This window comes from Primulina eburnea, chromosome 4 (assembly GCF_022965805.1).
Source record: "Primulina eburnea isolate SZY01 chromosome 4, ASM2296580v1, whole genome shotgun sequence".
Lineage (NCBI taxonomy): Eukaryota > Viridiplantae > Streptophyta > Magnoliopsida > Lamiales > Gesneriaceae > Primulina > Primulina eburnea.
The window spans coordinates 39,757,526-39,782,689 of NC_133104.1; the positions used below are offsets into that span (position 1 = coordinate 39,757,526).

The 25,164-nt window shown below is 34.8% G+C and overlaps 2 protein-coding genes across 2 annotated transcripts; both read left to right on the forward strand.

Annotated features, from left to right (window-relative positions):
• The first annotated feature begins 6,015 nt into the window (after positions 1–6,015).
• Positions 6,016–7,147, forward strand: LOC140828854 (germin-like protein subfamily 1 member 14). Its single transcript, XM_073191716.1, has 2 exons — positions 6,016–6,215; positions 6,422–7,147. Exons 1-2 carry the CDS (start codon positions 6,041–6,043, stop codon positions 6,982–6,984), a joined length of 738 nt encoding a protein of 245 aa, XP_073047817.1. The 5' UTR covers positions 6,016–6,040; the 3' UTR covers positions 6,985–7,147.
• Positions 7,148–20,879: 13,732 nt separating this feature from the next.
• LOC140828855 (germin-like protein subfamily 1 member 14) lies at positions 20,880–22,088 on the forward strand. Its single transcript, XM_073191717.1, has 2 exons — positions 20,880–21,041; positions 21,248–22,088. The coding sequence occupies exons 1-2, from the start codon at positions 20,921–20,923 to the stop codon at positions 21,808–21,810; spliced, it is 684 nt and encodes a 227-aa protein (XP_073047818.1). The 5' UTR covers positions 20,880–20,920; the 3' UTR covers positions 21,811–22,088.
• The last annotated feature ends 3,076 nt before the right edge of the window (positions 22,089–25,164 follow it).

Genomic DNA, 25,164 nt, shown 5'->3' on the forward strand with positions numbered 1-25,164 from the left:
TTGGAGTGGTTCACGTTTGTGGCTTGCATAAGCTGCATGGGGCCAGTTGCGTGGTTAAGATGAGTTCTTTGGGGTCTGGTCTAAGTCCATAGTGGGCTGGTTCAGGGCTGGGACGTCGGGGTTAGACTGATGGAGCGAGTTTTGGGAAGTTGAGAGTAATAGGATGCAAAACAAGGAAGGGCCGAGAATTTTGGGGACTTCTGGAATTATTTGCAGCAAGATCTTAGGTCTGGTATTTATGTTGAGAAGCTTTATGGTGCCTTTAAGCTATGGCAAAAAGTTGAGAAATTTTGGTTAAGTTTCGAGTCAATTCAGTTTAAAACTGGGACCCCGTTCCAAGTTTTAAAACAAATCGGTTATGTTATGAAATGAGTTCAAGTTTATGTCTAGAAATGCTTATAAATATGTTTTGGGACATTTTAAGGAGTTTGGTAAGCTTTGGGTCAATTTTAGAGGTCCAGGGGTGAAACAATAAATTTTTGGGTTCCAGGGACAAAATGGTCATTTTGCACCCGGAGTGAGATTTTGGTCATGATAGTGCCCTGAGCACAAATTTATGACATTTTAAATGTTTATGCATCATTTTCACGATTTTTATGGAATTACGATAAATACGTTGCATACTTGGTTTAAAGGAAAAGTTATGCATATGCATGATGTTATTAAGTGATGAAAATGATGATATTTTTGAAGGATGGGAATTGGTTGTGACTGACGATGTATATGTATACGATGACATGAGATGTGATGATCTGAGGCCCAGGTTCAGTGGGCGGGTAACGCTGTCGCTGATGTCCCCCGCCGTCGAGTACCACGGTTTTATAGATGGATTGATACCTGATAAGAAAGTCACAACTAATGAACTGAATTCAATTAAAAGAAAATGTTTTAGTTTATGATGACACGATGAGATGTCTTGACACGTATATGATGATATGAGATGACATGATTTGACACGACATAATTTTACACGACACATTTACGAATATGATGATATGAGATGACATGCTTTGACACGATGTGATTTTACACAACATGTTTATGTTATGCTTTTAAGTTCATGAAAGATAGGTTGAGTATGATATTTTTCACTGTTGTGTGCTATGTATATGTACTTGTTGTTTCTGGTACAGGTCTGTTGAGTCTTTAGACTCACTAGGCGTGTATGATGCAGGTGAGCTTGATGGTGAGGGGACTGGAGGTGCCGAACTCTGAGTAGGCAGACCTAGTACGGCAACACGACCCGAGGACCACATGTTTTCCACATTTCGATTTATAAGATTGACAGGAGATGAAAATTTTTATACGTTGATGATTTTAAGATTTTACTCATTTATGTTTACGCATGATTTTGGGATGAGTTTGGTTAATTAAACTGCATTGTTTTTACTGTCAAATAATTTATGATCATTTTTAAATGTTATTTCAAAACTGCGAGCTTTTAAAAAAAAAAATTCCGCACTTGTAAAATGAGCAGACGTTTCAATATGTGTCAATATACACACATTTGATGCTAAATATATTCATGTCGATAGGGTAGAATATTATGTTATTCTAAGAATGGATTAGTTAATCAAGAACCATGCATTGATAGATTTTAGGAGAAAGAAAGTCAAACTTCGGTTTTGCAACAAGGAAAAATAGTTTATCATGGCAAATTCAAGGAACATTGGCGTGCTGTCATTGAGTCACCAAACTTAAATTCCTACTCTCAAAGTAAAATGAGTGTAATTGTGAAAACCCAACTAGGCAACTTTAAGTTTGATGAGTTATTAATTTTAGGTGTACATATTTTAAGTGGGATTATATTTTTATATAACATTTTGGATATACAAATTTTAAATATGCAAGAGATTACTTTGTGATACTTTAGAAATACAATCTTTGATATCCTTACTCATGGATATGCATATTTTCGAAAATATGCAAGGAAATTTATAAGATTTGTAATATCATACAAATTAGATGGAATAAGGCATACACAATCAAATTTCGAAATCACCCACCAAATATTTTGCGTAAATATTGTAGTGCCTAAATATTAGATTATAAGCAAGCTTATGCTACAAGAAAAGAAGCAAATCCTCCCCTCCTTTGCACCTCATTTTCAAGCCATTAGATTAGGATTGTGGGGAACTCGATTTGGTAGAAAAATCAGCAGCTATGGAAGGATTTTTGGAGCCATAAATGTGAGATTTAGGCCAATTTTGGGCATGGATTGAGTGCCATAATTAACTCCCTTCTCCTCCCTTATAAATATCACATCAAGCCTACCATTTCCTAGCCCCTAAATTTCGAAATTCTTTCTGAAAGTCACAAAATTCAGCAGCTTCTCCATAGCCAAACTCTACTCGAAAATCGTCTCAAAGTCGTCCAAGAATTCAATCCGAAGTGATGCCCGATCAAAAAACAAGAAGTGATTCAAGTCTAGCATCGTGCACTCCACGTTTTTAGCAATTAAAAAATACTGTAAGTGGGCTGTTCTTAAATTTCAAAATTTCGGTTTATGCATATGTGATTTTTCGGTTTTTGGATAAAAATTTCGGTCGAGTACAATTCTTTTCTACTCCTTTTCTTGTGTCGATTGTCATACTATTTTAAGCACTGTGAGAAGTCGACTGTATATGGATGGGAATCCCAACCATGACGTACCTTTACGCGGTGGGGGTTATAACCGCTATACGGCCTCGCCCCCTTAGAGGAATAAAAATTAGGGGCTGACGTCAGTAAACTATAGAAAGTTAGATAAATCACAGTGGCTGGTAAATGTTATGCATGTTTATGAAGTATGTATGCAAGTCATGTGTTTCGAAATATATACATGTTGTTTTATTGTGCTCGATTAGCTCCCACTTTCTGAGTATTCCCATATACTCCGCCCCCTTACAACCCTTCCCAGATAAGCCCGAAGAAGAACTCGAGAAAGAAGAGTCTGAACAATTCTGGGGATGGTGATGGTTCGAGAATTAGACTTATTTAGTTTTACATTTCCGCATTTAAGCTATGTCGTTTTTTAAATTTCGGTATTGTAAAGACAATGGTTATTTTCTTTGAATTATGATTTATAAACTCGTTTTACATTGTATAACAAAGGCTAGTTGTTTCGATTGTGTGATTGTTAAACAATGTCGGTGTCAATTCCGAGTCTCGGGACGTGACAGTAATGATGAGTAGGGTCGAATCTACAAGGAATGGGAGATGATTTTTTTCGAAGAAAAATAAATAACATAGGGTTTTGTTGGATAAAAATAAAATAAAATATTAAAACTAAAATTAGAAAGCAATAAAAAATAATTAATCTAAAAGAGAATTAAATTACCAAACTCTGATTCATGTGGATTTTCACTATTCAATTGTGTCACTGTTCATCGGCTAACATATTATTTATTCATGCAGTTACAAGTAATTAACTTTAGAATTATAGGGATAGCCGCTAAAATCTTTGTGTTTTTCTAATTTAATTGATCAAACCCAGCATCCGGTCAAAACTTATAAATAACTAAATGGGCACGATAGCATTCCATATTAATTAAAAATAGTGTTTTCGTTTTGTTAAAACAGTTAACCCTAAAATCTAACAACCGAGATAGCTGCAATTGATAGATCAAGTTTCATTGATTTATTTAGATTAAATAGACTATGATAGCACAACACACTTAATCTATCGCTACTCATGTATCAATCGTTCATGACAATTATGGATCACTGAATTCATGGATAACAGTAGAAAATTATATATCGAATTAAATTGTCAGATTAACCGAGATACAATTTTCATAGAAATAAATATAAATCAACAAATACTTGAACAATAGACGAATATTAAATTGAAGCATAAAAAACCTAACAGTGATAAATTGAAAGAGTAAAAATATTCCCTGAATCAGAAATAAAACTTAGCCTAAATGTACAGAGATGAGAAATTCTTGCGTCTTGTTCTTCACGTTGAAGAGGTAGATGGAGAATAGAGAATTCTTCTTCGATTGTGTGTCTCTTTCTTTTGTACGTGTAGTGCTTATTGGGTCAAGGAGAAAAGCTCACTAAGATTAGGTAAAACCTAATGTACACAAAATCATATAAAAGATATGATGGAGTTTTTATGTAATAAAATTCTATCTTATCTTTATTTCTCCCAGTAATAAAAATATCTCCCCAATTATTTTTCACAACTCAAATACCATAATTAGAAATCTAAAATCTGTTATTATCTTTGCAATTTTCGGACTTCAGATTTAGTTGTGCAGGCAGCTGAAGAATAGTCACAAGGCATGATAACACCTTGTGAAAATATCACTTCTAAATTTTTTTGTTTCAAGTTTTCCACTAAGATCATATCGACAACTTTAATTGTGTTATAGAATCATACTTTTTAGCTCATATTTATCGAAAGAGCAGAAAACTTCCTCTACAATAAAATCAAATAAAAATATGTTAATTAAGCACGTTCGAAATGGTAACATTGAGAAGTACGACAACAAAAATGAAAACTATTATAAACCTATCAAACATAAATCCCTCCTACCGGTTTCCTAGACATGGAAAGCCATGGTAGGCGGTGAAATTTTTTACCTAGCCATGGTAAGTAAGGTGGAAGAATTAGTCAAATTAAAACTAGAAGATATTCCAATACTGCACGAATTTCCGAATGTTTTTCTGGAAAATCTGATCGGAACAATTCCATATCGCAAAGTGGAGTTTGGGATTAATTTGGTACCCAGTGCCGCACCAATTTCTAAAGCACCCAACCGAATGACTGCCGCAGAACTCAAAGAACTAAAAGAAGAATTCCATAAATTGTTGGATAAGAAACAAATCAGATCTAATGCATCTCCTTCGGGAGCTCCAATCTTGTTTGTGAAAAAAAGACGAGAATATGAGATTGTGTATCATTTATAGAGAATTGAATAAGACCATATCAATAATAAGTATCCCCTTCTGAGGGATAGATGACATTTTTTTATCAACTCAAATGAGCTACAAACTTCTCGAAACTCGATCTTGAAAGCAAGTTACAACAATTAAGAGTTCATAGTAATGTCGTTTGGCTTGAAAAATGCTACGACGGCATTCATGGACCTCATGAACAGAGTGTTCAAGCCATTACTGGACAAATTTGTGATGGTGTTTATTGATGATATTCTTGTATATTCACCAAGTGAAGAAGACCACAAAAACATCTTCGCATCACTTTTCATATGCTTATAGAGGAAGAACTGTACTCTAAATTCAAGAAATTTAAATTTCCACTATATGTGTATCATTTGGAATTAAATAAATATTTTTTGGTTTCCAATATATTCCAAAGACAACTATTAACTAACCACCCTAATTAAATATTTGTTGGCACTAGTTATATTTAATTACTTGTAATAGAGTAGGTCGTTATATTTAATTTTATTAATTAATAATAGTAGTGTGTGTGTGTGTGTATTTATTTATTGTGTCCTTATATATATATATATATATATATATATATATATATATATATATATATATATATATATATATATATATATATATATATTTCCTACTTAAATATATTTTTGGACTATTTATATTTAATTACTTGTAATAGACTAGGTCGTTATATTTAATTTTATTAATTAATAATTATAGTGTGTTTGTGTGTGTACATATATTTATTTATTGTGTCCTTTGAGTAGACTTTATATGAAGTTATTTAAAGACTTTACCGATAAATCAATGGCTTTATTATGTGAAAATGTATAATTCATTATATTCGCTATTGACGAAGCTTAAATAAAAGAGAATAGATTTTAAATTGATGGACTTCAAAATATCCAAAAAAATTGTGACAAATTTATATTTTGGATTTAAAATCAGAAAAAGTATTTAACATTTGATTGACGTGGTCGATTTTCAAATGTCTTGGTCTTTCTACCTTTGTTTAGTCACAGCGCAAGCTATTAATTTATCCAACTCGTCGGGTAAATAAATTTGGACAAGTTCAAACATTTTGTTTATTAAGGAAATTTTCTGACTAGTTCAAATATTTCAAGTATAAATACACTTGCGTTTTATGGATTTGAAACCACATCTCAAGCTCAAAAACTTCAGCAGCGAAATATTTAAGATGGGCTTTCGTTTCTTTCTAGGTTTTTTTGTAGTAACTTTGATATGTTTATTAGCGTCTGCATCTGATCCTAGTCCTCTTCAAGACTTTTGTGTCGCGGTCGAGGATGCAAAGGCTTCTGGTAATTAATTAATTCTATGCATATTCTCTCGAATAAGTTAATCTCATTTTTTTAGCTATATCGAAGTTATAATGTTTACTTTGATTATGTTATTTTGATCAACTGATTCGAAACTTTATATCATTTTATTTACAATATTAACTAGTCATAAGTCGGTTTATCCTTGCATTTTGCAAGTTCATGAAAAATTATACGTATTATTGCAGTGTTTGTAAATGGAAAGATTTGCAAGAACCCAAATATGGTTTCGGCAGATGATTTCTTTTTCAATGGTCTGAACAAACCCGGAAACACATCAAATCGAGTAGGCTCAAGGGTTACTCCAGTTAATGTAAACCAAATACCTGGACTCAATACTTTGGGCATTTCTTTGGTTCGAGTTGATTATGCACCATATGGGCTCAACCCTCCTCACACACATCCCCGTGCCACTGAAATTCTTGTCTTAATTGAAGGAACTCTATCTGTTGGGTTTGTGACTTCGAATCCTGCAAATCCCAACCAAAGAAACAAGCTTTTTACCAAGACATTGCATCCAGGAGATGTGTTTGTGTTCCCCGAAGGTCTCATTCATTTTCAATTCAATACGGGAAAAGCCAAGGCTGTTGCATTTGCCGGGTTAAGTAGTCAGAATCCTGGAGTCATCACCATTGCAAATGCTGTTTTTGGCTCTGAACCACCAATTTCCATCGATGTTCTTACGAAGGCGTTCCAAGTTGACAATAACGTTATAAAATATCTTCAAGGACAGTTTTGGACAAACAACTAAAACAGAACCAGACCGAATTAAGACAAAGCTCCATTGTTTTTTCTTTCCTACTTGTTTGAGTACTAGAATAAGGAGCATGAATGATTATATATGTGATTCATTGATGTGTTCTCTTTAATCATTTTGGCTAATAAAGAAATTAATAATAAGTTTTTGCAATTTATATTTAAAGTTTTCGTTGAAAAAAAAGTAAAATGTGTCAACAAACATGCACCTGCACTGCTCGAATATTTTTATATATAATATTGGTTCGCTTTATATTCTTGAATTCATAGACATGATTAATAAAAAACACTTAACATTCTTTTTAAAGCATGATTTCATTGTAAAGTATTGCGAATTAAACTGCATGCATGCATGCATGGTTCTATCACAGATATGGGTCAATTCTAATTCTGAACCCAAACGTCAATAAACCAAACCAAGTCCATTAATTGGAAATACAATTGTAGAGTTTGGAATTTAACGAGTAATTATATAAAAAATAACTTCAACCCTACCCGAAGCAGCGTCTTTGCCGCACCACATGAATTATAGTACATCAAAATCATAAATAATCAAACATAAATGTTGTAATTTTTCGTAAATACTAAATGTGACAGTGGTTGATGCATTAAGGAACATATATTGGATTGACGACACGATTTGTTTATTCATGTGCTGATAGATGTCTTGTACTAAGAAAGATATAAGCAAATAGTTTTTTTTATAAAGTTGAGTTTTAATAATTACTAATAAAAATAAAATTCATAGTTATTCGTAAACGAAGTTCATTTACTGTATTCTTTGTAGAAATCTTAATTAAAGAGCTTGAATAAATCGGATATGTAACGGATGCCGATATTAGAAAAATCCTGCTCGGTATGCAAAATAAATTTCAGAGACAACTACTTGTTAGCTAACCCTAACTAAACAATTAATTAATTTTAGCTCCAGTTGCATACATCTTTCTCACAACTTAAATCTATTAATTATTTTTTTCGTTTACATAAGGTATTGTTATAACACCTAATTGTAGTACACATTTCCTTTAGGTTGCCGAATTTGAATTGAGTTATTCTTATGTTTGATAGAAAGATTTCGAGGATAAATTTTAAATAAAATTACTCTGTTAAAAATTAAAGCTCATCTTATTTGAAATGGATCTAATATTGTGATCCAAATTTGGATCATATAGACCCCACGTAGAGTCCACGAGATCCAACGACTTTACTCATATCCATCATATTACCTCTTAAATAAGCTTGGAAAAAAGGGGATATGTTTTAAATTATGAAACTCAGAAGCATATAAATAAGTGCGTCTAATTTATATCGTTCGTTTGACATACGACACCCTAAATTTAAGAAAGAACAAAATATACATTCAGCCTGGATCATCTCAATTTTTTTGTATAAATCGTCTCTAATTTCATGAGGGTTTTGATATGACGACACCTCAAAATTAGTGATGCTTTGTTGATGATAAGTGATAATTAAATTGATAACTAAATTTAGTGACAGTTTGTTAAAAACCACCGTTAAGTTAACCACAAATCGTCGTTAATTTGAGCATTTTCTTGCAGTCGGTGATACAACTGGATGAACTATGAAATATATTCATGTATAAATTGTGCAGTTAGTTACTGATGGATAATTGAACCTGAAGAAATAAATTTAATTTTTTTGTCTACATAAGCATGTAATCAATAAATCTGAATACACGCACGAGACAACCAAGAAAGAAATACGTGAAAATTGACCCTTTCAATTAATAAACTGACTCACTGTTGATAACATCTACATGAGACAATAAACTAGTTATTGTGTATAAACCAAGCTGCGAACGAATAAATCGTAGTCATGAAAAGTTACGGAAGTAAGACCGGTAAGTTATCCAACTCCGCAAGTAAATAAATTTGGACAAGTTCAAATATTTTGTTTTATAAGGAAATTTTCCGGCTTGTTCAAATATTTCAAGTATAAATACACATGTTTTATGGATTTGAAACCACCTCTCAAGCTCAAGAACTTCAGCAGCAAAATATTTCAGATGCCCATTCGTTTCTTTCTACGTTTTTTTTAGTAACTTTAATATGCTCATTAGCATCTGCGTGTGATCTTGGTCCTCTTCAAGACTTTTGTGTCACGGTTGAGGATGCGAAGGGTTCTGGAAATTGACATGTGCATGTTCTCACTTTAATATCATTTTTTTAGCTTTATCGAAGTTATAATGTTTACTTTTATAGGATTATTTTGATCAATTTATTCGAAACTTTACGCCATTTTATATGCATGATTAGTTAGTCATAACTCGGTTTATCCTTGCATATTTTGGAAGTCATGCAAAAGTATATGTATGATTGCAGAGTATGTGAATGAGAAGATTTGCAAGAACCCAAATATGGTTTCAGTAGATGATTTCTATTATGAGGGTCTGATAAAACCAGGAAACACATCAAATTGAGTAGGCTCAATGGTTACTCCCGTTAATGTAAACCAAATAACTGGACTCAACACTTTGGGCGTTTTTTTGGCTCGAATTGATATGTACCGTGTGAGCTCAACCCTCGACTCTCAGGCTGCTTGGATTAAATTTTTATGTTTAGCCAGCTACCTAGCTAAAAATACTAAAAATTCTTTTTAAAGCATGAATTCCCTATTGGCAAGCATCTTTCTTTCAGCTTGATCATGCAATGCATGTGTGGTTCTATCACAAGTGCCAATTTGAAGTCTGAATTACTCAATCGTTAAGAAACCAAACCAGCTATGTCCATTATTGTAAGTTTTCTTAAATAATAAGGCAAATATAGAGAAAAAAATCGCAATAGGCAAATATATATAATAAAAGTGTAACTTTTTCTAACTAATTATTGCGGCAATGTTGATGCATTAAGAAACATATTTGGACTGCCAAGAAGATTTCTCATTCACGTGCTGGTATATATTTTATGGCAAAAACTTGTGTGAGACGGTCTTACGGGTCGTATTTTGTGAGACGGATCTCTTATTTGTGTCATCAATGAAAAATTATTACTTTTTATGATAAGAGTATTATTTTTATTGTAAATATCGGTAGAGTTGACCAGTCTCACAGATAAAGATTAGTGAGACCGTCTCACAAGAGACCTACTCATATTTTATACTAGGAGCATATAAAAGTTCTACCGATGTTTACTTATTTAATGTTAATTGTTTTTTTATTGATTTGTTTTGAAAGTTGGTTTTTACCTTAAGTAAATTGGTGAATATTTTGATATAATTGATCTTTTATATTTGGGATTATCGTGCGGTTAACTTTGGTAAAAATATATGTCTTATTGCGAGATATTTCTTTCCATATCTTTAGGTTTTATATTGTTTATCTTGATTATCTTATCTTATATTTTGGAAAAAGATATATGTGTTTGTTTAGATAAGATCGATGAATACGTAGTGAAAAAGTGTCTAGGTTTGTGTTGCTAATTCTCCAAACTCTATAATTGATAATGATAAGCTGCTTGCGAGATTTGTTTGATTTGCTGATGAAGATTTCGAAAAATTATAGGTATATATGTTAATGTCTAATTTTTCTTAGGAGGCATCAGTTGTTTGATACGAATTTGAAGGAGAAAACGCCTATTGTATATTATATTGCGTATCGCGACAACTGCTGCAACAAGGTTTTGACAGTACCACAATATTCATTATGGTTTGAGAGTTTAGTTTGCTCATGGCCGGTACACACATTCAGGTCTCGTTTCCTCGGGAGAGAACAGTTCCTTGCTTCGAAAGGAATTCAGGGCAGGTCTTTCGGCCGAATCACGTTAAAATCCCGGTGTCTGTGTGTTCTTTATTTTATTATTTACACACATAATAAACAACGATAAAAAAAAAAGTCAATAATACTACATCTCAATTGGTACCACAGAGGTTCGGTATTTCCTTCCTTAGTAAGATCCTGATTTTTTAGTGTGATAAATATTTGCAGTCATGGCATTGATCTTGGACGAGAAGGCAGTTCTATCACCAAGCCCCCGCTTATTGATGATAATACGACTCATACTAGAAGGCTAGGCTGAGAACGACCATTAAATCAATTGATGAAAAGGCTTGGCGATCAATTTTGCTGGTTGTACACCTCCAATGGATAAAGATTGGGAAGGAAGAGAGACTTCTCCTAAAACTGAAGACAAATAGAGCACCGAGGAAATGCAAAGGCGCTAAATGCTATATTTACAGCGAACCAATTCATGTTTATGTCTCTCCATATTATCAGAAATAAAAAAAGTCGACCTGTTTTTCAAATTTTATGAATATTTGTCCATTTTATTGTTAAATAAAAGACTGATCAATTATATATAATAAGAAAAAATATTCACTTGATAATATATATGTAGTTTTAGAAAAATAATAATTTTACTTTTATTTATGACAAAACACAAAAGCAGTATATTTGATTTATACTTATAATTAGTTATTATATATCTACCAATCAATATAACAAGTTCATTTCATGAAGTAATCATTGTAGCCTTAGATAAGATTTTGAATCTAGTGAGATGAATATATAGCCTGAGAATATAAATTTGAACCAAATATATATATAAATATATTTTTTTATGGAATATAAACAAAAAAAAATTTCATGGAGTTGGGATTTTATTAATAAGTAATAAAAAAAATCAAATTTGAATATATAGCCTGAGAATATAAATTTGAAACCAAATATATACATAAATATAATTTTTTATGGAATATAAACAAAAAAAAATTCATCTATTTGGGATTTTATTAATAAGTAATAAAAAAAAATCAAATTTTCTAGGAAAATTTGTAAACGAAGTTATTGTAGAAACCGAAGCGTGATAACGTACTGCATGCTTTAGAAATCGTAAAAATGGCGTTCGGTTCTTTATAGCTCTTTTTATGCTACTTTGATTAATTTCTTATGCTGACTTTGATTAATTCCTTGTCATATGCAAACAATCCTAGTTCTCTTCAAAACTTCTGTGTGGCGGTTAAAGATTCACAAGCTTATGGTAATTAATTATATGTGATTTTCTAATATATTATAAAAATTAGATTATTTAAATATACCAACAGCTTAATTGAAATTTTAAACTGTGTTTATATACATTATTAATCATAATTTTATTTTTTTCCTTAAGTTCATTAAAAATTATGTATTTGATGTAGTTTTTGTGCATGAGAATATTTGCAAGAACCTTAATATGGTTTCAGAGGATAATTTCTATTTCAATGGTCTGAACAAGCCCGGAAATGAGTTTCGTTGGATGTCTTTCTCCTCAAATCGTTTCTTCTTTTTTTGTAATGTAAGAAGAGTCTGAACTTATTTTTTTTTTTTTTTGACCAGCAAAATGTATCCATTTTATTTATAGTTCAATGTTCGCAGATACAATTAACCAACCAATAAGGAAATTCCCCATTTACCCAACAGAAAGGTATGGGGGAAGAAATAACAAATTGTGCTAAAGAGTGAGCTATAGCATTAGCAGAGCGTCTCATGTGTTGTAAACTCAAAATCCACGGCTCCCTTATCATGTTCTTAATCTCTTGGGCACACGAGCCAGTATATCCAAGGTCTGATGATGGATCCATGACTGCTTGCACGGCCATCTGCGAGTCCGAGAATACATAATTGCCTACCATTCCCTTCTGGCATATTATCTTAATCCCTTCTTGAATTGCCAATAATTCTGCATGGACCACCGATATTGGCCGTTCAATTCTCTTACCAAAGGCCAGCACTAAATTGCCATCATGATTACGAACTACCCCAGCAACCCCATAAAGATTGAGGTGCTCATTAACTGCCGCATCCACATCAAGTCGCAGCTGCTGATAAGGTGGAGGGGTCCAATCCCTGTTTCTCTCATCTGCTGTTTCAATTGAGTTTGTCTGGGGCACCTTACTAAGGGCCCAGAATTCTTCAATGTAGCTGTCGTTCCAGTGAGTCGGCAACGCTGGTTTTTTATCATCGGTATCATGAATAAATCGAAGCCTACCACACCAAGCGTTCCACGTTCGACAAGCAAACCTCTCAAATTCAGCTTTGTTTAGTTTACTCATCATCCAGTTGCATATCTCCATTGTCTCCCACCCACGGCCTTGCTTTAAGAAATGTTTATAAATTTGACCCTTCCAGAATCCTTTGACAGCCGGGCAGTAGAATAGGGCATGAGTCGTTGAATCATCCCCGAATCCGCATATCGGACATATATTTAGTGTTGGGACGTGGTGCTCAATCAAGTTGCTGCCCGTGGGAATTAAGTCCAGAGCTATTCTCCACCAAAAAACTTTGATTTTAGGAGGTAGTGAAAGTGACCATAGAAACTTCCACCATTTCATCATTGGTAGTATCGTTTGGTTTGCCGGCGTTTCGTACAGCCCAATTCCCATCCGATATCCCTCTTTCACTGAATATCTTCCCTTGTTATCATATTTCCAGTACCTAGAGTCCTCTCTCGGTGTTTGGGGAAGAGGTATTTGGCGGATTTCATCCCCAACATAAGGTAAGACTGTACTTCTTATAACCTCGTCATCCCATAATCCATCCTTTATTAGAGTTTCTACCCTGGACTCGTTTAGTGTACGCGAGCCATTGTTCGGAATAAAATTGCGGACCTTTGGTACCCATTTATCATCGAAAATACGGATTGATTTCCCGTTCCCCACCCTCCAGTACAATCCATCTTGCAAAAGTGTTCTGCTCCATAGGAGGGATCGCCATACAAACGATGGGTTACTACCAAGTTGAGCCTGCATAATGTCTCCATGTTTAAAGTATCGGGCTTTTAGTACTCAGCCTACAAGCGAATCAGGTTTCCTTATAATTCTCCAAATCTGCTTGGCAAGAAGGGCTTTATTAAATATCTCTAGTTTGCGAAAGCCCATTCCTCCCTGACACTTCGGTTTGCACATGTAGTCCCACCTTTTCCAATGAAGCTTTCTACTCTCTGCATTAGTCCCCCACCAGAACATGGCACATTCTCTTTCAATCCTATTGAGTATGGATTGAGGGATTCGGAAACATGACATAGCATATGTGGGCACAGCCTGAAGGACTGACTTGATCAAAACCTCCTTTCCTCCTATTGAAAACAATTTATTGCTCCAGCTAGAAATTCTCTTGGCCACCCTCTCGAGAAGATATGTAAATTGAAGTTTTTTAGACCGGGCTGAGAAAGTAGGCAACCCCAAGTAGATTTCATGCCCCTGTACTACAGGAATAGAGAGCCGTGATTTTATGAGCTCTATCACATCTCCCCTTGTGTTCGGACTGAAGGAGAGTCTTGATTTTTCAAAGTTTATTAGCTGGCCCGACGCTTTCGCGTATTGATTTAAGCATTGTTGAATTTGTACGCAGTCTCCCTCAGTTGCCCTAAAGAATACCAGGCTATCATCCGCGAAGAAAAAATGTGAGAGGATTGGACATGAGTTTGCGATTTTGATTCCTCTAAATCTGTTTCTCTCCTGGAAAGATGACAGCATAGCTGAAAGGCCTTGTGCGCACAGAACAAATAGGAAAGGGGAGAGAGGATCACCCTGTCTAATTCCTCTTGTAGGATATAGCTTCCCGAAAGTCTGCTGATTTATTCTGAACGAATACGAGACTGAGTTTATACATCTCGCTATCTTTTTTGTCCAGGATGAAGCAAATCCTAGTCTGTCCATCATCGCCTCCAAGAATTGCCATTCCACTCTATCGTAAGCCTTGCTCATATCGAGTTTCAAAGCCGCAAATCCATGTTTCCCAGCCTTTCTATTTCGCATCCAATGGATTGCCTCAAAGCCTAGGATTATGTTATCAGAAATCAGGCGTCCCGGTACAAATGCACTCTGGTAATCATCAATTATATCATTCATGATCGGCCTTAGTCGATTTGTTAGGGCTCGGGACACTATCTTATAGCAAACATTGCATAGGCTAATAGGACGGAACTCTTTCACGAGGAGTGGATTTTCAACTTTGGGAATAACAGTGACCACTGTTTGGTTCCAACTATCCAAAGGAGCGTCCTCATTAAGGACGGCCAGGGTAGCCGCAGTTACGTCGCGTCCCACTATATGCCAGAATTTCTGGTAGAAAAGTGCCGACATACCGTCCGGTCCAGGTGATTTATCCGGGTGCATGTCAAATAGGGCTTTCTTCACTTCCCTAGCCGTGAACGGAGCACATAGTATTTGATTCATCTGCTGAGTAACCTTGGATTGCACACATTCCAAAATAGGAGACATTTCTTCTGGGGAGGGGACATTAGAGGCGAAAAGATTTGAAAAATACTCAGTGATAATATCAGCCATACCTTGGGGTTCCGAGCAGAGATCCCCATGTGCCGTGATTAGTCCCCGAATTGTGTTTACGTTCCTCCTTGCGGAAGCATGGGCATGGAAGAATTTTGAGTTTCTATCCCCTCCCTGAACCCAATCTATTCTGCTACACTGCCTCCAATATTCCTCGTCTTGTGTGAGTAGCTTCTCAAGTTCGGTCTCATGTTTGTATACTTGAGACGTTGAGTGTGGCCAATTGTCTTTGTTTTTAAGTGCGTTGATCTTGGACCTCTTCTCTTTAATCCGTCGTGGCAAGGATCCCAGCTTGTTCCTAGCCCACTGTTGGAGTGATTGTAAAACGTTGGAAATTCGATCATGAAGGGGCATCAAATCATCAGACGGCCTCCACCCTTGAGCAACTATGTCATTGCATTCTCTTTCCCGGAGCCAACCACTTTCGAAGCGGGGAATAAATTCGTGCTTTTGCAAGGCTCTCACTGCTGTAGAATTCTATTCGCCCAAGTTAATATATAATAGCCTATGATCTGAATGGAAAAAATCCAATGCCTGAACATATGCAGTTGGGTACATTAGTCTCCACTCAAGAGTGCCAACAAAACGGTCTAGCCTCTCAAGAATTAGTTGATTTCCCATTCTCCGATTTGCCCATGTAAACAACTCACCTCGACAATGCAAATCCTGTAAATCACAATCGTCTAGAGCATCTCTAAATCCTTGCATTTGTGATGTTGTTCTCGGATTACCACCAACTTTTTCGCTATCAAAGCATATTTCGTTGAAATCCCCTCCCACAAGCCACGGTTGGCCTGCTAATTCTCTAATGCCCCCAAGGCGACGCAGCAATTCCCATGATTGAGATCGATACGATACATTTGGGTTACCATAAAATCCTGTAAATCTCCACTTTTTGGTTCCCTCAATCACCGAGCAATCGATATGGCCTGTAGAAAAGGATGTAACTGTTACTGACAAGGAGTCCATCCACAACAAACACAGTCCCCCGCTTCGTCCTACACAATCCACCGTGAAGCAGCCCGTGTATCCAAGCTGCATTTGCCATTGCGCTCTATTTATGTTTCTCCTCCTTGTTTCACTAAGGAAGAGTAGGGTGGGCTTCTTTTCGGCTACCAGCCGCATGAGTTCACGGAATGCCCGTTGGTTCCCAAGCCCCCGGGCATTCCAAACAACGCAATTCATACCTCTCGGCGGGGTTGCGTAGCAACCACCGCCGTTACTTGAGTGTCCATCTGCTTAGTTTTCTTTGGAGAAGAGTTTACATTGGAGTTCTCTCCGGTTCCCGTCCTCTTATATCCTACCAGCTCACCCGACGGGACCATTCTTCCCTTAGCAGGGCTTCCCCTGGCCCTTCTCTTCCATCTTTTTGAGGTGCTCTTTGGTGAGGGGTTATTTTCCTCAACCCCTTGCAGCCTTAAGGCTTCTGGGCCGATGGTGATCAACGAACAAGCGCTTGGGGTGTCCAGCCCAGTTGATTGCGTGGCTTTATTCCCCTTTCCCAGGGCTGCCTGCTGTGATGGCTGGATAAAGGTATTGGGGTCTGAAATCCCAAGAGAGATTGGCACTGGGTCCAGAGACTTCGCTCCACTACCTTTTAGTGTAGTGTGATAGCATTCCTCTCCTATTACCTTATCCTGTGACAGCTTCAGTGGTTCCACCCCTTCAATATTGTAAGTGTGTAATTGTCTGTCCCTACTGTCCCCGTCTGATTTACTAGTAGGAGGGCCTGTGTTTGGGAATTTCTGATTATTTTGGGACGACTGATTTTTACTTTTGTTCCCTCCGTTCAGTTGTGACGCTCTTAACCATGGCCCATATTCAAGATGTCCTGTATGCACTGAAGCCCTGTCACACTCTCGAAACGGATGTCCTATACAGCCACACGCGTAACAGAAATCAGGCAACCTCTCATATACGAGTAAGATTATCAAGTCGACCTTTGCATCACCCATGCCGATCCGGATAAATCTTTTAATCGGCTTTGTAATATCCAGGCGCACGCGAACCCTCGCAAACCTTCCCATGAAATTCCCATTCGAAGAGTCTGAACTTATTACGTATGCTACACTTTCCTCAATACCCACCAATATTTCATAACTTACTTTATATATATATTCAGAACTTATTACGTATGCTACACTTTCCTCAATACCCACCAATATTTCATAACTTACTTTATATATATATATATACAGAACTTATTACGTATGCTACACTTTCCTCAATACCCACCAATATTTCATAACTTACTTATATATATATATATATATATATATATATATATATATATATATATATATATAAAGGTTTACTAGGAAGTTATGGCTTATACCCAAAGAAGTGTTTGAACCATTCAGAGTAACAACACCTCCTAGCAAGACTATTGATATATATATATGGTACACCATAGCTGTAAAATCTGTGTCAATATACATACATTTGAAGCTAAATATATTCATGTCGATATGGTAGAATATTATGTTATTCTAAGAACGGATTAGTTAATCAAGAACCATGCATTGATAGATTTTAGGAGAACGAAAGTCAAACTTCGGATTTGAAACAAGGAAAATAAGTTTATCTTGGCAAATTCAGGGAATATTGTTGTGCTGTCGTTGAGTCACCAAACTTAAATTCCTAATCTCTAAGTAAAATGGGTGTAATGATGAGTAGGGTTGAATCCACAAAGAACGGGAGATGATTTCTTTCGAGGAAAAATAAATAACAGAGGGGTTTTGTTGGATAAGAACAAAATGAAATATTATAACTAAAATTAGAAAGTAATAAAAAAAACAAATAATCTAAACGAGAATTAAATTACCAAACTCTAATTCAAGTGGATTTTCACTATTCTATTGTGTCACTGTTCATCGGCTAATATATGATTTATTCATGCAGTTACAGGTAATTAACCTTAGAATTATAGGGATAGATGCTAAAATCCTTGTGTTTTCCTAATTTAATTGACCAAACCCAGCATATAGTTAAAACTTATCAATAACTAACTGTGCACGATAGCATTCTATATTAATTAAAAATAACATTTTCGTTTTGTTAAAACAGTTAATCCTTAAATCTAACAACCGAGATAGCTGCAATCGATAGATCGAGTTTCGTTGATTTATTTAGATTAAATATGCTATGATAGCACAACACACTTAATATATCGCTACTCATGTACCAATCGTTCATGACAATTACGGATCACTGAATTAATGCATAACAGTAGAAAATTATATATCGAATTAAATTGTCAGATTAACTGAGATACAACTTTCATAGAATTAAATATAAATCAACATGAACAAAACACGAATATTAAATTGAAACACAAAAAACCTAAGAGTGATAAATTGAAATAGTAAAAATATCCCCTGAATCAGAAATAAAACTTAGCCTAAAGGTGTGGAGAGGAGATGAGAAATTATTGAGTCTTCTTCTTGTTCTTCACATTGAAGAGGTAGATGGAGAATAGAGAATTCTTCTTCGATTGCGTGTCTCCTTCTTTTTTACATGTAATGCTTATTGGGTCAATGAGAAAAGCCCACCAAGATTAGATAAAACCTAATGTACACAAAATCATATCAAAGATATGATAGAGTTTTATAACTTATCTTATCTTTATTTCTCTCAATAATAAAAATATCTCTCCAATTATTTTTCACAACTAAAATACCACAATTAGGAATCTAAATTCTGGTATTATCTTTGCAGTTTTTGGACTTCAGATTTAGTTGTGCAGGCAGCTGAAGAATTGTCACAAGGCGTGATAACCCTTTGTGGTAATATCACTTCTGAATTTTTCTGCTTCAAGTCTTCTACTAAGATCATATCGTCAACTTTAATTATGATATAAAATCATATTTTTTAACCCAAATTTATCCCAAGAGTAGAAAACTTCCTCTACAATAAAATCAAACAAAAATATGTTAATTAAGCACGTTGGAAGTGGTAACAATGAGATATACGACAACAAAAATGCAAACTATTATTAGCCTATCAAACATAAATCCCTCCTACCAGTTTCCTAGACATGGAAAGCCATGAGAAACGGTGAAATTTTTTACCTAGCCATGGTAAGTAAGGTAGAAGAATTAGTCGAATTCAAACTAGAAGATATTCCAATAGTGCAAGAATTTCCAAATGTTTTTTTGGAAAATATATTCAGAACAATTCCATGTCGCAAAGTGGAGTTTGGGATTAATTTGGTGCCCAGTGCTGCACCAATTTCTAAGGCACCCAACCGAATTACTGCCGCATGCAAAACTCAAAGAACTGAAAGAATAATTCCATGAATTGTTGGATAAGAAACAAATCAGATCTAATGCATCTCTTTGGGGAGCTCCAATCTTGTTTGTAAAAAAAATGATGAGAATACGAGATTGTGAATTATTTATAGATAATTAAATAAGACCATAATGAAGAATAAGTATCCCCTTGTGAGGATAGATGACATTTTTTTATCAACTCAAATGAGCTACAAACTTCTCGAAACTCGATCTTGAAAATAATTTACAACAATTAAGAGTTCATAGTATGTCGTTTGGCTTGAAAAAATCTCCGACATCATTCATATATGGATCTCATGAACAGAGTGTCCAAAGCCATTATTTGACAAATTTTTGATGCTGTTTATCGATGATATTTTTGAATATTCACCAAGTGAAAAAGACCACAAAAACATTTTCGCATCACTTTTCATATGCTTATAGAGGAAGAACTGCACTCTAAATTCAAGAAATATAAATTTTCAATATATGTGTCATTTGGAATTAAATAAATATTTTTTGGTTTGCAATATATTCCAAAGACAACTATTAACTAACCCTAATTAAACAAATAATTTAGTCACCGAATGAATGAATGAATATATGTTTCCATTAAATATATTTTTGGCACTAGTTATATTTAATTACTTGTAATAGAGTAGGTCGTTATATTTAATTTTATTAATTAATAATAATAGTGTGTTTGTGTGTGTGTATTTATTTATTGTGTCCTTATATATATATATATATATATATATATATATATATATATATATATATATATATATATATATATATTTATTTATTTCCTACTTAAATATATTTTTGGACTTTTTATATTTAATTACTTGTAATAGAGTAGGTCGTTATATTTAATTTTATTAATTAATAATAGTAGTGTGTTTGTGTGTGTATATATATTTATTTATTGTGTCCTTTGAGTAGACTTTATATGAAGTTATTTAAAGACTTTACCGATAAATCAATGGCTTTATTATGTGAAAAATGAAAATGTATAATTCATTATATTCGCTATTGACGAAGCTTAAATAAAAGAGAATAGATTTTAAATTGATGGACTTCAAAATATCCAAAAAATTGTGACAAATTTATATTTTGGATTTAAAACCAGAAACATTATTTAAGATTTGATTGACGTGGTCGATTTTCAAATGTCTTGGTCTTTCTACCTTTGTTTAGTCACAGCGCAAGCTATTAATTTATCCAACTCGTCGGGTAAATAAATTTGGACAAGTTCAAACATTTTGTTTATTAAGGAAATTTTCCGACTAGTTCAAATATTTCAGTTATAAATACACTTGCGTTTTGTGGATTGAAACCACATCTCAAGCTCAAAACTTCAAAAGCGAAATATTTAAGATGGGCTTTCGTTTCTTTCTAGATTTTTTTTTAGTAACTTTGATATGTTTATCAGCGTCTGCATCTGATCCTAGTCCTCTTCAAGACTTTTGTGTCGCGGTCGAGGATGCAAAAGCTTCTGGTAATTAATTAATTCTATGCATATTCTCTCGACTAAGTTAATCTCATTTTTTTAGCTATATCGAAGTTATAATGTTTACTTTTATGAGGTTATTTTGATCAACTGATTCGAAACTTTATATCATTTTATTTACATTATTAACTGGTCATAAGTCGGTTTATCCTTGCATTTTGCAAGTTCATGAAAAATTATACGTATTATTGCAGTGTTTGTGAATGGAAAGATTTGCAAGAACCCAAATATGGTTTCGGCAGATGATTTCTTTTTCAATGGTCTGAATAAACCCGGAAACACATCAAATCGAGTAGGCTCAAGGGTTACTCCAGTTAATGTAAACCAAATACCTGGACTCAATACTTTGGGCATTTCTTTGGTTCGAGTTGATTATGCACCATATGGGCTCAACCCTCCTCACACACATCCTCGTGCTACTGAAATTCTTGTCTTAATTGAAGGAATTCTATCTGTTGGGTTTGTGACTTCGAATCCTGCAAATCCCAACCAGAAAAACAAGCTTTTTACCAAGACATTGCATCCAGGAGATGTGTTTGTGTTCCCCGAAGGTCTCATTCATTTTCAATTCAATACCGGAAAAGCCAAGGCTGTTGCATTTGCCGGGTTAAGTAGTCAGAATCCTGGAGTCATCACCATTGCAAATGCTGTTTTTGGCTCTGAACCACCAATTTCCATCGATGTTCTTACGAAGGCATTCCAAGTTGACAATAACGTTATAAAATATCTTCAAGGACAGTTTTGGACAAACAACTAAATCAGAACCAGACCAAATTAAGACAAAGCTCCATTGTTTTTTTTTTCTCATTTTCTACTAGTTTGATCATTATAATAAAGAGCTTCATGAACTATTATTATATGGTACTTTGATGTTCTCCTTAATCATTTAGGCAAGAAAATTAAACCAGACCAGATGCTGAAGCTCCATCGTTTTTCTTTTCTTGTTGTTAAATTACTACAATAAAGAGTGTGAATAATGGTCCTTTGATGTACTTATCCATTTGGCAATAAATCGATGGTTTTGTGTTCAGATTATTCTATTTTATGTTATAGTTTTTACACTTCCTAGGAAAATTGTCTCTTTTCTTTTAATTGGTTATATTGTGAGTAGTTACAATATATAGTTATAAATCTTTTGAAATTTTTTTTATATATTTAAGAAAGTCTATCCCATTATATATCTAGCTCGAAAGTTGTGGGGACCCGGACGCTAATCACGTTCTAAATCATAATTACGACTAATTAATCAATTAGTATAAACAGGGTCTAAATTTTTTTCTTAAATTATACAGCGGAAACGTAATGTAATTAAATTCAAATTACATATTAAACATAACATACAAAAATTGTATAATCTACAATAATCCGACTAGGTTCAGCTACAAGTCAGTGCTGAATCCTAAGTTGCTTCAAAGCCCGGATCTCCACGCTATCTAGTCCAGCCTCGTTCTCTTCTTGACCCTGATTGTAATGCCCGAGATTTAATCATTCTAATCAGACGTTGATTAATTGACGTAATGGAAGTCACAGGAACTCAAATGACGAAGCCGGGCGTTGGTTTATGTTAAGCCAAGATGTTGAATCGAACATCTCAAGATGTTAGACCGAACATCTCGCGCCCGAGCGGCAGAAAAGCACCGCCCGAACGCGCAGGTATAATTGTGAGGGCCGAAAGTTCTTCGCCCTAGCGAGCAACTTTTGACCGCCCGAGCGACAGGAGATGTTCAGCCGAGGATCTCGACCGAAACTGACTCGCCCTAGCGGTAGGTTTTGACCGCCCTAGCGAGCGACGTGTAAAATGAAGAATGAGCCACTTGCTTTTATGCATGTTACGAGTGTATATATATATATAGATACATGCAAGAATTCTTGGAGAATCAGAAATAAAGAACCGAGGGAAGCTCTTGAGTTTGATTGAAGATTCTGACAATCTGTCCGTCTGTTTTTGAATCCGATTACGGTATTGAGTTCCTAGCAACGCAGGCTTCATTTGAACGTAAGTTTTATTATGTTTTGAGATGTTTTGAAAATATGATGTTGCTGGAATTGAATATGATTCAGATATGGTGTTTCTGCTACCGTAGACATTATAGAATTGAAGTCAGATTAAAGAACAGATTGCTTCTGTAATTGTTATGATTTTTGAAAGATATTGACTGAGATTCTATATCAGAATTGTGTTAGTATTCAGAGTATGAATTGTATTGACACAGATTATGAGTTCCAGTATTTTAATTGTGATGTTCAGAATTGACGGGGTTATTCAGACTGTATTGTTATGCCGTCGAAACATCAGTTGATTTAGATTGATCAGATTCAGATATGATTCGATTAGATTGTGATATTATTAATATGACTCAGATTGTATTGTGTTCAGATATTAATCAGATTTTGTACTGAGTTGAGTATTGATCAGAACGGATTGTGAATTGAGTTATTCATTGATACTATGTATTCGATATTGTCTTTTCAGATTTGATATGGACAGAGTTGAATACAGATCATCGTCTTCGTCAGACCGGGACGACAAAGGTATAATTCATGTGATATTCGGGAAGCCCCAACTCAAATGAGATATCATTTTGAGTTGCCCAATAAAATCACATACTAGACTGTTAATTATGCCTTGTTATATTTATGCTTTGATTATAGAATTGTATTCAAGTGTATGAGACTATTGTCATATTCAGATATGAATATGATTATGCTATATTTACAGCTTGATATTCATTGCATTTAAGATAGGAAAGTCTTGACAGCCATTGTCAGACTTCTAGACGTTCGGTGTATCTCAACTTAGGAGTAGTCATTACTCCTATTGCCAGCCGTCGATACAGCTCGGACCGAAGTCTAGGAATAAGACGTACAGTCGCCCCGAGTGGTTGGGTAGGTGACAGGCAGTGACGTCTTATTCACCTCGGGATCCCTAGAGTTATAGTTGAGTCGAGTCTAGACATGATTTGACTAGAACTGCATGTGTTTATAGATGTGGTTTCATAGACTATGAAACCCATTATTATTGCTTTCAGTCATGATAGCATGTGTTTATGATTTAGATTGTATATGCAGGCTTATCTGATTCGAGTTGCATGTTCAGTTAGATTAGATTTCATAGATGATGAACTCTATTACTATTGTTATTGCTTTTATGCATGACAGCATGTTTCATGAATTATTATGTGTATATGCATGTTTACCATGTTTTATACTGGGATTTATTCTCACCGGAGTTATCCGGCTGTTGTCTTGTTTTGTATGTGTGCATGACAACAGGTGGGGCTGGATCAGGGTCGAGATGACGATGAGAGAAGACGAGTTAGCGTGGTGATTCCGGACTTGTAGCAGACTTGGTTTATTATTTGAATTTAGTAATTGAACCTTAGACTTAGGTTGTACAGTATTGTACTTTTCTACTGAATTGTAGTCTTATACAGATATGTATATTAATTAGATGCCATTCCCTTCCGCATTTATATTTTAAAAAGAAAAATTTTTAGACCCTGTTTATCAGAACTGATAATTAAATCCCAACGATGATTAAGAAGATGATTAGCGTCCGGGTCCCCACAACAGGTGGTATCAGAGCGATAGATCCTTTAGATTGAGATAGTCAGAGTTGATAGATTCTTTTAGACTGAGATAGAAGAGAATGAGCGGGGTAGATTGAATTTTCTTTCCTTGCATGTGATTGCTAGCATGAGAATTATTTCAATGTTGACTTACATTGTGTGTGCTAGCATGATTTATTGCTTTCCCTATTACATGTAGGGCTGCAAACGAACCGAACATGTTCGCGAGTTTTTCGAGCCGGCTCGATAAATATTCGATTCGTATTCGAACTTATCGAATTTGAGCCGAACTCGAACATGTTCGAACTTTTTTTCGAGCCGAACTCGAGCCCAAATTATTTTGTTCGATAGCTCGCGAATAGTTCGCGAGCCTTAATATTTTATTAATATAATATAATTATATATATATATATATATATATATATTTCGAATATTTCGAGCATTTCGAGCTTTCAAACCTTAATATCCGAGCAATAATTCGAATAGTTCACGAATATATTCGAATATTTCGAGCCGAACTCGAACTCGAACTTCATTTCGAG